Source organism: Phaeoacremonium minimum (assembly GCF_000392275.1).
Source record: "Phaeoacremonium minimum UCRPA7 unplaced genomic scaffold PA7_03_scaffold_73, whole genome shotgun sequence".
NCBI classification, from domain to species: Eukaryota; Fungi; Ascomycota; class Sordariomycetes; order Togniniales; family Togniniaceae; genus Phaeoacremonium; species Phaeoacremonium minimum.
In genome coordinates this window covers 24722-39987 of record NW_006920980.1, presented here as the reverse complement: position 1 = coordinate 39987, position 15266 = coordinate 24722, and the positions used below count along the sequence as shown (strand labels likewise).

The 15266-nt window shown below is 51.0% G+C and overlaps 2 protein-coding genes across 2 annotated transcripts; one reads left to right on the top strand and one right to left on the bottom strand.

Moving 5' to 3' along the window:
• Positions 1–168: 168 nt before the first annotated feature.
• Positions 169–7748, top strand: UCRPA7_1265 (hypothetical protein; the record flags this gene model as incomplete). Its single annotated transcript, XM_007913860.1, has 3 exons — positions 169–295; positions 805–6542; positions 6603–7748. The coding sequence occupies 3 exons, from the start codon at positions 169–171 to the stop codon at positions 7746–7748; spliced, it is 7011 nt and encodes a 2336-aa protein (XP_007912051.1).
• Positions 7749–8817: 1069 nt separating this feature from the next.
• UCRPA7_1264 (putative ankyrin repeat domain-containing protein 29 protein) lies at positions 8818–9533 on the bottom strand (the record flags this gene model as incomplete). Its single annotated transcript, XM_007913855.1, has 2 exons — positions 8818–9053; positions 9104–9533. The coding sequence occupies 2 exons, from the start codon at positions 9531–9533 to the stop codon at positions 8818–8820; spliced, it is 666 nt and encodes a 221-aa protein (XP_007912046.1).
• Between the last annotated feature and the right edge of the window lie 5733 nt (positions 9534–15266).

The following is a 15266-nucleotide window of genomic DNA, read 5'->3' as shown; positions in this document are numbered from 1 at the left end:
TTCGGACACCGCCTTACTGTCCGCTCTTGCTCTTTCCATTCGACTGCTCGATTTCTTCCTCGACACCCTCGCTTCCTTGGCCTGCTCTTCGCATCGCCACTGCACAACACGCCCTCATGAGTTTGACATCCAATTCCTGTCTTACCGTGAGCCCGTCAGATTACCAGAATGGCCGCGGCCGACGTTTTGGCTCATGCAGGAAGCGATGCATATGGCTGGCCAACGACCCAGCTTTTGACGAGGACGACTGGATTGGATGAGGAACTGAGGAGGAAATGGAGGCAAGAGAAGCAAGGTAGTCGTCTGAGACTACGCTTGGGGCTTATTGCGCAAACCTGGGTTGAATTGCGTACTCGAAATGTGAGTTGCTTCTCTGACTTTTGCTCTGGGAGTCAGCGCGGCACCGATATGTGTGTTCTTTGCGCCGCCGCATTGGTCGAGATCCAAACTGCGGAGGAACAAGAACGATTGTCGCCCAGTGGCACGTGGTGACGTTGGACTGTCAAACCTTCTGCTCGGTCCGACGGCCTGGCCCGGCTGGCGGCGGCCACACGGCCTACGCTGGATCTTCCGTATCTCACATATCGCGACTCGTAGTCTAGTTACCTGGAAGCTCTGCTGACATGTGGTTTCGCGATTAGCCATCTACAAGTTCTGGTTCAGCCCCGCGACCGCTAGTTGTGCCCAATTTCTGCTCACCGAAATGGTCGCGCACCCGACGCCGGCCGTCCGCCCCGAACCCTTCATCGACTGACCCCGAGTCTGATCCCGAATTGTCGTCATCATGCCCACGAGACCCTACAGAGTCGGACGCAGCTGCGCGACAGCGTCTGCCCGAATCTAAGGATTTCACTGCGGCCCCTCTATCTTCGAGCACTTCAGAGAACAGGAGGAGGAGAAGTAGTGATGGAGATCTGCTCGCTGACCCGAGCACTGATCTCGCGATCGACTTCAGTTCTGAGGACGGCTTTCTGCAATGCGCCAAGAAGAAGAAGAAGGCTGCCGCGAGCAAGTGGTTTGACGACGATGAGGAGAAAAAAGACAACGGAGAAGGTGGTGAAGGTGGTGAAGGTAATAAGGAAGGCGGCGGTGACTCTGGTGCAGGTGCCGGTGGTGACGCGGGCAATGGCGACGGTGGTGATGACAAGAAAGACGGCAATAATGGCGATGAGCCCAATCCGGACGATGAGTGGGGTGATTTTACTGCCGTGAGCGGTAAAAAGAAGAAGAAGGGCAAGAATGCGGCTGCTGAGACCAAAGTCGAGGCTGAGAAAAAAGATGATACTTTTGGATTGCCTGATATCAAGCCATCATCTGGATTCGATGCCTTCCACGAAATCAAGTTGGACGATACAGCCCCTGCCCTTGATATAAACTTCGGTAGCACTAACACCACAGAGTCTAAACCGTCATTCGGATCCTGGGGCTCTAGCTGGGCAACGGGGAATACCTGGGGTTGGGGAGGCAGTAAGACCGCAACTGAGACCAAGCCAGCCGAAGAAGAGAAACCCAAGGAGGAGATTGACAGCAATCCCTGGTCCATTAATCGACCTAAGCCGAAGAAAAAGACCAAGACAACCTTCAGTTTTGGTGCCTTCGATGAAGCTGAAGAGAATACTGAGGAGCCTAATATTCTCGGAGACGACAAGAAGGAAGAAGAAAAGAAAGAAGACGACGGCTTCGGCTTCTCTGTCGTGAATAAGAAAGACAAGAAGAAAAAGAAGAACAGCATATGGGACCCTGAGCCTGAAGAGGAGAAAAAAGATTCCCTTGCTGAATCTCAAGATCTAGGGACTGCAGCGGCAGAAGACCCCTGGTCCTGGAGCAGTTCTTCCAAGAAAAAGGGCAAGAAAAATGACCCCGATCCTGAGCCTCCTGTAGAACCGGCGCCGGCGCCAGTTGAAGATGACTGGTTCACTCCTGCCAGCAAGAAGGACAAGAAAAAGAAGAAGGGTGCCATCATCGAGGAGCCGAAGGAGGAAGAAAAGCCTCCTGAGCCTGCGCCTGAGCCGGAACCGGTAGACGATTTCTGGGGCACAGTCACCAAGAAAGACAAGAAAAAGAAGAAGGGTGCAATTGCTGAAGTCGTTGAGCCGGAGCCGGAACCTGTCCCAGTCGAACCTGAGAAGAAGGACGAGGATATCTGGGACACCTGGGGCACGGGCAAGAAGAACAAGAAGAAGAAAAACAGCATCTGGGACGAGCCAGAGAAGACCGAACCTGTCGAAGAAAAGAAGGAGCCTGAGCCTGAACCGGAACCGGAAAAGGCTGACGACGCCTGGGGCTGGGGCCTGTCCAAGAAGGATAAGAAAAAGAAAGGTAAGAACACTGTATTCGAGGAACCGCCACCAGAGCCCGAGGAGCCAGCCCCTGAACCTGAACCGGAGCCGGAGCCGGAAAAGCCCGCAGAGGACGACTATTGGGCCCCTGTCTCCAAGAAGGACAAGAAGAAGGGCAAAAAGGCCGCCGCTGTCTCCGCTTGGGACGACCCTCCGCCGCCTCCACCCGAGGAGAAGAAGGAACCCATCGAAGACGAATGGGCCGTCTTTGGAACCAAGAAAGACAAGAAGAAGAAGAAAGGCCTCGTCGAGGAGATTCCTGAACCCGTCATCGAAGAGGAGAAGAAAGAAGAGGAAGAAAAGAAGGATGACTTCGACTTCGGATGGGGTGCGGTGACGTCCAAGAAAGACAAGAAAAAGAAAGGCAAAAACGCTGTCATCGAGGAGCCTGAACCGCCACCGCCAGAACCTGAGCCTGAGAAGAAAGAAGAAGAGGACGATTTCTGGTCCACTTTCGGCAAGAAAGACAAGAAGAAAAAGGGCAAATCAGCTCAGGATGTGATCGAGAACATCGATGCCTCAGCTGAGCCTCCCCCGATTCCCGACATTCCAGAATCAGAGAAGAAGAACCTGGCAGACGACACCTGGCCATCATTCGTCGAGTCGAAGAAAGATAAGAAGAGCAAGAAAGGCAAGATTGCTGAACCTGAACCCGAGCCCGAACTAGTCGTCGAGACGAAGGTCGAAGAAGACGATTGGATGGGCTGGGGTACCTCGAAAAAAGATAAGAAGAAGAAGAAGGGTGCCGTGATCGAGCCGGAACCTGTCAAGGAGCCAGAACCGGAACCAGAGCAGGAGCCGGAGCCGGAGCCTAAGGTTGAAGACAATGACTGGCTCTCATGGGGCACTTCTAAGAAAGACAAGAAGAAAAAGAAGGGTGCTCTCGTCGAACCCGAGCCTGTCAAGGAGCCAGAACCTGAGCCCGAACCGGAACCAGAGAAGAAGACTGAGGATGACGACTTCTGGTCTACATTTGGCACAAGCAAAAAAGACAAGAAAAAGAAGGGTAAGACAACTGTCGTAGATCCTGAACCAGTACCTGAGCCTGAGCCTGAACCTCCGAAAGAGGAGAAGAAGGAAGAGGAAGACACCTGGGGCTTTGCCACTTCAAAAAAGGACAAGAAGAAAAAGAAGGGCGTGGCGGTTGTCGAGCCTGATCCTCCTAAGGAGCCAGAACCAGAACCCGAGCCAGAGCCGGAGAAAAAGCAAGAAGATGATGACTTCTGGAGCACCTTTGGCACCAAAAAGGACAAGAAGAAGAAGGGCAAGAAGGATGTCGAAGAAGAGGCGCCCAAAGAAGAGGTTAAGCTACCCGAACCTGAGCCTGAAGTCGACATCTGGGCTACTTCGACATCCAAGAAAGACAAGAAGAAAAAGAAGGGCGTCATTGAGGAAGTCAAGGAAGAGCCTGTTCCCGAGCCGGAACCACCAGCAGTCGATGACACCACAAATATGTGGGATACTTGGGGTACATCCAAGAAGGACAAGAAGAAGAAGGGCAAGAGCGATGACACCTCAACCAATGGCGAGACAATGTCAAATAGCAAGACCCTCGATACGCCTGCTGATGATGACTGGATGAACTGGGGTCAATCTTCGAAGAAGGACAAGAAGAAGAAAGGCTCAAGTGCTCTTATTGAACTCGACAAGCCCGAAGATCCTCCAGCGGAGGAGGCTCCGGCAGACAACGGTGATGACTTCTGGTCGACCTTCGGCACAAGCAAGAAGGATAAGAAAAAGAAGAAGGCTGATGTGGCTTCTGAGACCACCGAACCCCCGTTGAAACCGGACAAGATTGAAGAACCGATCGAGGACGATATCTGGGGCGTCTCTTCTAAGAAAAAGAAGGGCAAGACCGGCAAGAATGTCCCGGTGGAGGTGAACGAGAGCCACCTCGACTCGGTCCAGCCTGACTCCATTGAGGAAACCAAAGATGAGAGCAAAGCGGACGATGACAGCTGGGGTATCTGGGGCACCAGTAAGAAGTCCAAGAAAGACAAGCTGTCCAAGAAAGCCGTCGATGCCGACCCTCCGCCGGCAGCTCCAACACCGCCAAGCATGGGTCTGAGTGACCCGGAACAGGACCCTGATGCTAATGTCTGGGACGAAGAGCCAAGCGGTTCTTTGACCTTGACCAAATCCAAATCTAAGGATAAGGATAAAGGCAAGGAGAAAGAGAAGGACGACAAGAAGAAGAAAGAAAAGGAGCCCAAGCTCAGTAAGAAAGAGCTCGAGAAACTGGAGAAAGAGAAGGAAAAGGAAGAGAAGAAGCGCAAGGCTCGCGAGGCCAAGGAAGCCAAAGAGGCCGAAGAGCAGGCGAAGCGTGAAGAGGAAGAACGCCTAGCTCGAGAAGCCGAAGAGGCAGCTCAGCGCGAAGCCGAGGAGAAGGCTCGACTCGAGGCAGAGGAAGCTGAGCGTAAAGCTGCCGAAGAGGCCGAGATTGCCAAGGAGGATAGCGAGTTGGCGACCTTGCAGGACAAGAAAGACCGCGGCCGAAAGCTCACTAAGAAGGAGACGGAGAAGTACAACCGCCTCAAGGAGAATTCCGACAAGCGTGAGGAAGAAAAGGCTGCTCGGGAGGCAGAAGAACAAGCCCAGCGCGAAGAGGAAGAACGTCTCGCCCGCGAAGCCGAGGAGGCAGCTGAACAAGCACGTCTTGAGGCTGAGGAAGCCAAGAAGAAGTCCAAAGACAAGAAGAGCTCGAAATCCGAAAAGTCCTCGTCCAAATCCAAAGACAAGGAGAAGGAGAAAGAAGACGAGAAGAAAGCCAAGAAGTCGTCCAAGGACAAGGAGAAAGAGTCCAAACCTAAGGACGAGGATCTCTTCGACAAGGACTTGGAGCTCAACGACGAGGAGATCGACGAGCTCTTATCTGATAAGCCTGCAACCAAGGCTAGCGCGAGCGCAAATGATGCATTTAGCTTCTGGGGTGCATCGAAGAAAACGCCCAAAGCAGGCAAGAGTTCGTGGCCTGAGGCGGTAAGTGGAGACTCCCCAGATTCCTGGACCCTGCTGGGGCCGGGTGCTACCGAGATTAAACGTGCTGAGTCATTCAAGGTTCTCGAAGCTACTAGCGGTAGCGCCGCCGAGTCCGTCAGGGATGCCTGGAAGGACACGCCATCCAAAACAGCAACAGTAGATGATAAGGATGGCAGCAAATGGGCGTCCTCCATGAAGACCAAGAAGGCTGTGGGAGGCAAGATTGCTGACCGGCTGAGAAACTTTGAGTCAGGATATAACGAATCATCGTCCAGTGCGGCTGCTGCCTCTGGCCCCCTCCCCCCGCCTCCTCCTCCGCCCGCGCCTGTCGCGCCACCACCCGCTGCCGACCTTAAAAAGTCCAAGAAGTCGTCATCCTCCAAGAAAGAGGCTACGAAAGACATCGTCGAGGAAAAGGCTGTCGGTTCCTCAAGGAAAAACAAATCAACCAGCCCACCAGGCAGTTTCCCTATTGACGACGATGAGGACGAGATCGTCGAGGTCGTAGATATGGCTGCAGAGAAGAAGAGCAAGAAGAGCAGCAAGAAGTCGTCCTCAAAGGCCGCTGACGGCGCTGTACCTATCCCACCGCCTCCTCCTGCTGTTCCTGACGCGCCTTTGACGCCGCCTCCCGAATCCAAGAAGGAAAGCAAGAAGGAACGTCCCAAGATCAACCGCGAGGGCTCAAGCTGGGGTATGTGGAATGCGACACCACGCGAGAAGGAGAAGGAGAGGAAATCGTCCTCGTCCAAGGCCAAGGTTGTCGAGGAGCCCAGAAAGTCTTCAAGATCTGAACAAAAGAAGTCGCGCTCCGCGGACAAGGATGAGAAGTCATCATCGAAAGGCTCCACCTCCGATAGGGAGCAGCGCGTCAAGGAGGATCGTGTGAAGGAGACACCGGCGCGGCAGAGACTCTCTAGCATCTTCGCTAGCACTCCTCCTTTGTCGCGCTCCATGTCAACACGCGAAAAGAAGGGAAGTGTCAGTAAATCATCGCGGAGACACTCGGTCGATGTCTCTCACGGTGTCCCGTCGCCCCCTCCCGAAGATGTCCCCGAGATGAGCGCAAAAGCCGCCAAGATTCTCGGCGTTGGCGCTGGTGTTGAGCGATCGAGTAGCAAGCGCTCCAAGAAGCCTGCCATCGATGACGATGAAGATATCGTCATGGTAGGCATGGCGGACGCGCAGCCTAGTCCCGACAAGTCTGCGCGTCGCAGGTCAAAGGTACTTTTACATCCTGGCTCCTCTCATCCGCATCTAAAGACTAACAACACGCTTCAACAGCAATACCCTCGCGATGAAGACATGGTCATGGTTGATGCAATCGATGCTACCCCAACTCCTCTCCGACGCTCCAACACTAGTGCCTCTACCAAAAAGGGCCTCGGTGGCCTGTTTGGTGGTCTCTTATCGACTCCTCGCTCTGAACCACGACCGGAAGCACCCCGCCGCCGTAGCACATATCATACCACCGACGATGAGGGCGGTAGAGCGCGTGGTGGCGATGACGTCGACATGACCGACGCCGATCAAGAAGCTCGCCGCGCTGCTCGCCGTGCGCGTCGCGCAGAAAAGGAAGCCACGGAAAAGGCTGCCGAAGAGGCTCGTCGTGCCAAGGATGACGCTCGTCGAGAGCGCCGCCGTAAACAAGAAGAAGAGGCCGAGGCACAACGTCAGGCCGACAAAGATGCTCGTCGAGCAGAACGTAGGGCTGCTAGAGCGAAGGAGGAAGCTGATCGCAAGGCCGCAGAAGATAAAGACGCGAAAGAAGAACGTCGGAGGTTGAGGCGAGAGGCACGCGAACGCGATGCGCCTGACGGCGAGACCGATGCTGATGCAGAAGCACGTCGTGCCGAACGCGCAGCGCGTTATGACCGACGTCGGCCTCATGCTGTCGAGGCTAGTGATCGCGAGGATGACGATGAGCGCCGCCGCCGCCGTGCCGAGAAGCGAGCTGCTCGTGAAGCCGAGGGCAAGAGCAGTCGTCGCCGTTCAGAACAAGTCGATGATTTCGTCTACCCTCGCAAGTCATCGCGCCATCATGCAGATGACGAACGGGCAGCGAAGAAGCATGGCAGTAGCTGGCCACACTCAGGTACCTCATCATGGGTGAAGGAGCATAGCGATGCCCCGCCACCGCCTGAGGAAGGTGGCCATGCTACCGAGACGGTCGACGAGGACGAGGCACGTCGTGAGAGACGCCGAGAGCGAAGGCGATCGAAGTACGATGAAGTCAACGGTGTTACTGAAGATGAACAACGTCGTCGTCGGGCGAGGAGAGAAGAGCGTGAGCGTCATCGAGATGGCCACGATAGCCGGAAGGCAGGGTCTGAAGGCAGTGATGAGCGACGCAGGGAGAGCGGAAGGAATTCAGTCTTCATGGACACCACACCAAGAAGCAGCTGGTGGAAGAAACTTACTGGCAACTAAGTTACGAAGGATCTAATGGTTCGATATGCGTGTGTGCGGGTGTACGAGCATGAATGGTTCCCGCTTAGGAATTTGTTGTTTGTATCAAGCGTGTAAAGGTGTGGTAAGCGAGCAAGCGATCTGATATTATTTGAACTGTTTTATCTCTCACATCAGTCGGGTATCCGTCAGGCTGGGGCAAATTTGGGGAGTTCTTGGCTGATTGGCTTCCTCTCACTCCACGGTTCATGGCATGGCATGGTCTGTGTTCATTAGGGATTTCATCCCGTGGGGGAATGGATGGGTCAACCTGTTGCATCGAAACACACACAGTACTTTATATACCCCCAAGCCCAACGAATCCAGTTGATAGATACCCTGTGGGCAATTTGAGCGATTATATACGATATAGTCTTGTTGATGCAATGTTCTATTTGAATCAAAATGCGATGTGACTTGCTATGTGATCGTCGATGCTGTGACGTGCGCTGCTGTGGTTGGAGTTGAGCTGCTCAATGGTGTTGGAGAGGGTGGGATGAGCTGCGTGCATTACATGTACATGACCACTTGGATTGCTGCCGGCCATCCGGAGTCAAAGTCCTTCCCCATCCTGTCCAGCCACTGATTTGAATACATGCTTCCATCCGTAATAGAAATTTTATTACCAATTCTAGCAAACGCTGTTTGTAGACATGACACTATCCCACCTGAATGACACTGGTGCCGGACTGACGCGGCGACATGTTCAGTCTCATACTCAAAGTTGCCTCGATGCTGGGCTAATCATGCAAACTTGAACTGCCTCGACACGAAGCAGGCGATTCCCCAGGTGCCTAGGCCTTGCTGGTGGATTGTCCGGGGCATGCAATTAACAGGCAGGTTCATGCGCGATCATACCCTGCTGCGCAACGTGGCACGGTGTATTCCACTAGGCCTGAGCTGGTGAACCTGCATAGCCGGCATGTGAGGCCATCGAGCTGTCCTTTTAAAACAGCAGCCTTTACAAGCAAAGGCCAGCTCCTCTGGCTGACCCACAAGCATGCACTGTATGCAGAAGTGTTGTAGGATCTCTCTCAGCCTAGGAGTTGTTTCACTCCTGCGCATGCGGGTCGTAGTACTCAATGTAGGTGTCTGAGTAGCCCAGAATGTACTTGCCAATAATGAGCCCGCCGATGATATTGTACAGAACGCCTAGACGCTTCGCGATGGGCAACGGACCAGGAAGCGCCATTACGACGCCTCCGCGATGCATGAAAAGAAGGGCTTGGAAGATGCTCCTCTTGATGCCGGCTCTTCTGCAGTCGTCACGGTAGTTCCAGACATTTCCTGGATCGTTGCGTAAGCGCTGCTGCCGCATCACAGCTCGTCGAACTCACTGAAGTAAGCCTCATCCCGTTCTCTGTTTGCCGGGTCGAGGAAGAACTCGACGACCAGCTCAGCCTGCTCGCTTGCATTGCAGAACGTGTGAAATGCGCCCGTCGGAATCACTACCACATCGCCCTTGCTGGCGACCTGCTCTTCGCCCCCAATCGTGAATCGGGCGGAGCCTTCCACCACGTGGAACACCTCCTGCTGCGCGCGGTGCCAGTGCAGCGGCGGCGCCAATGAGCTGTTACTGCCCGCCCTGCTCGGCCCCCGACGGCGCTGTGCGACGGCGTCTTGATCCGATGCTGCTTCTGCTGCTGCAGGAGCGGCTGGCGGCAGCCGATTGACGACGAGATAGTGGTCCGATGGCGCCTTGAAGATCGCGGAGGATCGGCCGTCGTCCAGCGCGAGGCGGCTGAGATGCGATGTCTTTGTGCGCATCGGCCGCTTGGAGAGGAATGACAGCATCTTATCTGGATGCACGTAGGAGACTTGTATTCAGTGCCTGACTGATGTTGGAGAAGTGGAGGTGTACAAAAATTGGGGACTTTTAAACTGTTGCTCGGTCCTTCCCGCCCCAGGGTTTTTTACTATAGCGCCCACCCCAAGACATTGCAATTTGACTGACGATATATTTGCATGTACAGCTACATAATGAGTGAGAAGACCTAGATACTTCGTGAAAGCTCAGTATTAAAAGGCCCGGAACTAGGGCCGGTGACAACTCTACATTTTAGAATGGTAGACACCAGTCTGAGGGAAGTAATGGGATCACGTCAAACATGTTTTGCCACTCAGTCCATTCTCTCAATATGCTGTTTGATCTAATAGTGAGATAATGTTCCGGCCCAACAACAGACGCCAGCGAGTCGGCGCACTCTTTCATGGTTTGTATGGCCTTCTCAGACTCCCCTTTCACCATCCAGGTTCGGGCAAGGTTGTCCAGGCATCTTGCTGTCTGAGGATGGTTGGAACCGTAAATCATCCTGCTCTTCTCTACCGCCTTAGATCCGAACTTTTCTGATGCAGGTATATCTCCAAGGTTGCGAAGAATTGTAGCCATCACATTGAAAGAGGATGGGGCGTAGAGAGGCATCGTGGTTTCCACAAGCCGTGCCGCTTCAGATCCAATGTTTCCAGCTTGTTCGTACTTTCCTTGACCATCCAAAATTTCTGCTTCATTTATCGAAATACGCACAAAAGGCTTGACCTGGAGGTTGGGGAGAAGAATTTGACATTCAGCCATTGACCTTGCGGCATCATCCCATCGTTGCTGCTCGATATAAATTTCGACTTTGCTCCGCAAACAAAAGAAGGTATTTTCGTGGTTGGGACCGAAGACATTCGTGTTTGCGATGATCGCAGCCTGTATGAGTGCCTCCGCCTCATCCCATCGGCCTTGACTCTTGTACACTCTGCCAAGACTGTGGTAGGCTGATGCTGTATGGCAATGTTCGGGTCCAAACTGTTCCGTACAAAGAGAGAGAAACTCTAAACCCATTTTCTCAGCTTCGTCCAACTTAGCTTGCAATTCTAGATTGTACACAATAATACCCATCGACGCAATAGTGTTTATTTCGTTGGCGCCAAAAGTTTGCAAAGATGATTGATATGCACGGATCGACCAATCGTGAGCCTCTTTCAATCGCCCCTGTGCAGTCAATGCATTTGCCATTTCCCCCGAGATGATTGTGTATTCAAATCTAGACATTGTCATAGATCCGAGGCTTAAGAGAGATGCTGATAACTGTTCTGCTTCTTGCAATTGACGTGTTTGATATAGAATTTGAAGCAAGACCGTCTTGCACCAAATCGTTGTATCGTCTTCGCCGGTAGTCGAAAGCCGCAACGCACATGCCTTCTTTGCAAGCCTCTCCGCTCTGTTGTACTGTCCTTGGACAACAAAAAGAAAGGCTAAATCCGCTATAGCTTGAGCATAGCCGTCGTCTTCTGGGTAAAATTGTCTGTATGTGAGTACGCGACGTCTCCCAATTTCCTCTGCTGCATTGTACCGGCTCTGAGACTTGAGCACCGTGAAGAGGCCCCTTAAGACATGGAGTATCTGCACGCTATTCTTTCCATGAGCCGATTCCATCAAGTGCAATTCTTTTCTCAGTCTTTCTTCTTCACTCTTATTGTGACGGACTTTAGCCAATGTCACGCTCGAAGGTACGTCATCAGAAAGTGTGTGCTTCGTTAGAGGACGGACGAGTTCCTCGATCTCGTCGTTCGATGGTGCTGGACTTCGTCCTTCGAAACCTGTGCCGACTATCAAACCCGGGGTTTCAGCAGCTGGCGACGCTGAAGTAAAAGCGGTGGCTTGGCTACCTAGTCGCGTCACAGGGATACTTGGCGTGGACATATAGCTTGCTGGGCTGCCTGTCGTATACGACATGTCTGTGGGGGTTGCTGCAGAATCTTAGGAACGGGGTCTACAATATAACGGACAAGTGAATTCATGAGGTGGATGAAGTACCTTGTATCGATCCAGGGGAGAAGAGAGGATTCTTGTCCTCCATCCTGGCTTCCCACCGCTGGCTCTTGTGTGACGGCACGATCTTTCCTCGTACCCTGAAAACATAATCGGGCTTTTCTGGTTGATAGATTCTTCTGTACCGCTGCTTCTGGATTATGAATTTGGACTCTTTGTGTTTATTGTTCTTGTCTAGATGCCATTTCTGAAGTCGCGATAAGAATTGGCGGTCTCTGATGCAAATCATCAATGAAAATTCTAGCTTGCGATGGGATAATCTAGATCACTCACGTTGCTTGAAATTTGAATTCTCTTTTGATTGCCTCTCTTAATTGAGGGATGGTATAGTTTTCTTCTACATAAAGCTGGACAATGCGCACCCTCATAGGCTCCCAGTCCGAATCCTTGAGAGTCAGGGCCTTTTTCCTCCGGCTGGGTGCTGCCTCCATAGGTCGACGTTGACCAAAAGTGAAGCTCTGACCCAATATGGAGCGAGAAACGGATCGTCTTTCGTAAGCGGGAGCTACGAGTGTTGACATATAGATTCAAAGGAGGCAGGACTAGAATGAAAATAAGTTGCATTCATATATAACGGACACGTTTAATTTAAGTGGAAGCGGACCGTTCGAATGACTATGCTGAAGACATGATTTTGGAATAAGTAATGTATGGTCTCGCAAGTTCGCGAGTAGAGAATAAGATGTTGGGCGAGGAGAGGAGAAAACAAGATGTGCATGGAGTCAATTCTTGTCTGACACCAGCTGACCCCGCCTTCAGAGAGATCGAACTCTCGACCAAACTAGTCTACCATGACATCCGGTTGCCTTACATTCGAAGAAGGCGAATGCATACTGACGCATGCGCAGATACCACGCGAACACTGATCATTGGCCAGCAAAACTACAATCTGCCTGTGGCGTTTCCGCAAGAATGCCTTAAATTACTCGAATATGCGGGCATTTATCTCACTGTACAGTACAGAATGTGGCCTGCAACTCTATTGGATCTCATAACTACAATTGTGTTTCTTACCAGGTAATGCATGTTTGCAGTCCCGTGATCTGGCTATCACCGCACGACCAGGCTGAGTAGAGCCCAAGAGGACAAAACTACAATCCTATGAGGCAACGTCAATTGGCTGGCTCTATGAACCATGCCACGACGGTCTCGGGCAAGTGAGTGTTATGGCGCTCACATTACGATCAGTTGTTGCTCTCTACAAGTCGGTGGCGAGGGTTGCACCCAGTGTACTCTTCTAAATGTAGGGTCACATAGCTAAACCTCAGGCCAACTCACCAAAGTCAGTCATTAGCAGGTTTGTTTAAATAGGCGTTAATATGCGGCTAGAGCGGAGCAAAATTACAATCTGCTGGAAGGTCGATCGATGGTGTACTATAGTGTGATATTATGTGAGAACACGCACGACCTCTAGCTGAGACCACACGTCAAAACTACAATACTGAATCTAGGTGCCATGTAATGGTCGGCAAAAAGATGAGCCCCCTCTTGGTCTTAGTAAAGAGTATAAAATTGATGGGTTGCGCAGTTGTTGGCTTTCACTTGTAAGCAACGAAGACTAGATCCCTTAACAGTCAGATGCCCGTAACATTGCTGTCTCAAAATCTTTGAAAGAAGCACTTGTTTTTATCAGACCATCAACATGTCAAAAGATTCATCTCCATCGAAGCAAAATGGAAACATTCAGATTCGAGGTCAATCGGATAAATGGTAAACTCATGTTTTTGCCATCGTTCGCGAAACATAGTTTGGGCTTACTTGAGTTTTCAGGTCAAGTATGTCTATTTGTGGTTCATGCCACCACGAGGTCAACCCAGCTGGAGATGTTGTGCCGGAGAAGTACGTGTAATCTCGTGTCGACGCAAAAGCCGAGTTCAGTGGACTAACAGAGGTCTAAATTAAAGCCCCTCAGTCTTAGGCCAAACCCATGCACTTGCAAACCTACCATCAGTCTCGATGTTGACACATTGGTCTTCCGAGACGAGAAATGAGAATATAACTTTGGCAGAAAGGCTTCAACGTAACTAAGTAGAGTCCGTATTGAATCTAAGTTAAAGCCGGTTATGCGCTGTATGGTTGCAATTACTCCTGTATTCTACGGAAGTGGCCGATACAACGAAGATCTGCAGGTGTTAATTGTGGTTGAGGGAAAGTATGCGTTTGCACGCAAAGTAGTAGCAGGACAGTTGCAAACGGCTGACCACGGTCTGGATAGCATTGTCTCGTCCAGAACTCCACGTCTGCCTGCTCTTTAAGAGACATTTTCAGACCAACCCTCCTTCCCTTGCCCGATTATGCAAATTAGGACCATTGAACCTCAGCATGAAGCGTCGTTGGCGTAGAGGTTTAACGTACTGCCCACCCAATCCTCTCCCAGGGCGTAGAAAGGCAGGGACACGGGTTCGATCCCCGTACGATGCAGGGTTTCTTTTTAGCCTTCTTGCTTGCTTTGATTATATTCAGGACTTTGCCCCGTTCCTGCTTTCTACGGCTCTACATCGAATGTGGTTGATGTCAAATTTGACACTCTTTGACGCAAGCACTTTTGTTATCTAGACGTTGGAAACCAGAAGCTTTCGAGATGATATCTAGTTAGGGATTTGTGATCCATCTGGGTTGTGAGCTCACGATTTGGATGATCATCCGATCTAAAATTTCCAACTTGGTTGGCTAGGATGGAGCAGTGGCTAGCTCACTGCCCTTCCACTTCATCAAAAGGTAGGCAGAGACATTGTTCCGGACCCGATGCCTAGCATGGTTTTTGCCGCCCAATCACTGGCACCTTCGTCTGGCGGTCCTTCTTTGCCTTTAGCCCCAGCAGACTCAAGCAAGTAACCCCGTGATATAAAGCCGGCATGTCTGAGTCAGGCCCAGTGCACACAAGCATCACTTCCATGTCATGGCATCGCAGGAGGAACACGCTGAACAGGGCTTGATCCTTTCACAGTATTTTGGTATCCTGAGACGAAACTCAAGCGACTTCTTAGTCAGCACCGATGGCTGCTTTTAGGGCCGCGTCGCTGCCTGGCTCAACTTTGGCTCAGTTCTTGATTAGGCTCGCTCAGCCTACACCAGATTCTGCTCACTCTTTTCCTAAGTAGTACTAAGATAGCCTCTTGATTCTATTTCCAGGCTCTTAAGCTTTAGGGCTATTTCTATCATCCTACCTAATTTTTACAACTTTATGAGGATTATGATAACCCTAACTGGAAGGCTGCCTTAAGTCTTATTTTGGGCCCAAATTCCCAAATCTAGATCCTTCTATAGCCAGTTCGTAAGGATGTTGGGAATATATACTCTAATCTTTAGAAGGTATAATCTATAGATATAAGATATTCTAAGGTTAAGTTATGTCAAGAAGGTAAATAAAATCTAGTCTATATATAGCTTAAATATAGCTTTTTCCGTCTATACTTTAGCTTAGTATTTTAACTCAAATTCTATAACCAAAGGCTAACTTTCTAACTTTTGTAATTACTTTATAGTATTAAGACTCTTATCAATTATAAATAACTTTAAGCTAGCATTAGTGTTTGAGAAGGTTGCTTATCTATTTATCAATCTATCTTCCCTAATAGGAAAAGTAAAAAGCGTCGCTAATACTTTCCTTTTAGGCTCTTAGAAAAGTATCGGTAGAGACAGCGATATTGTAAACAGCAAGCTAGTCTTTAAAAGGCTTTAGC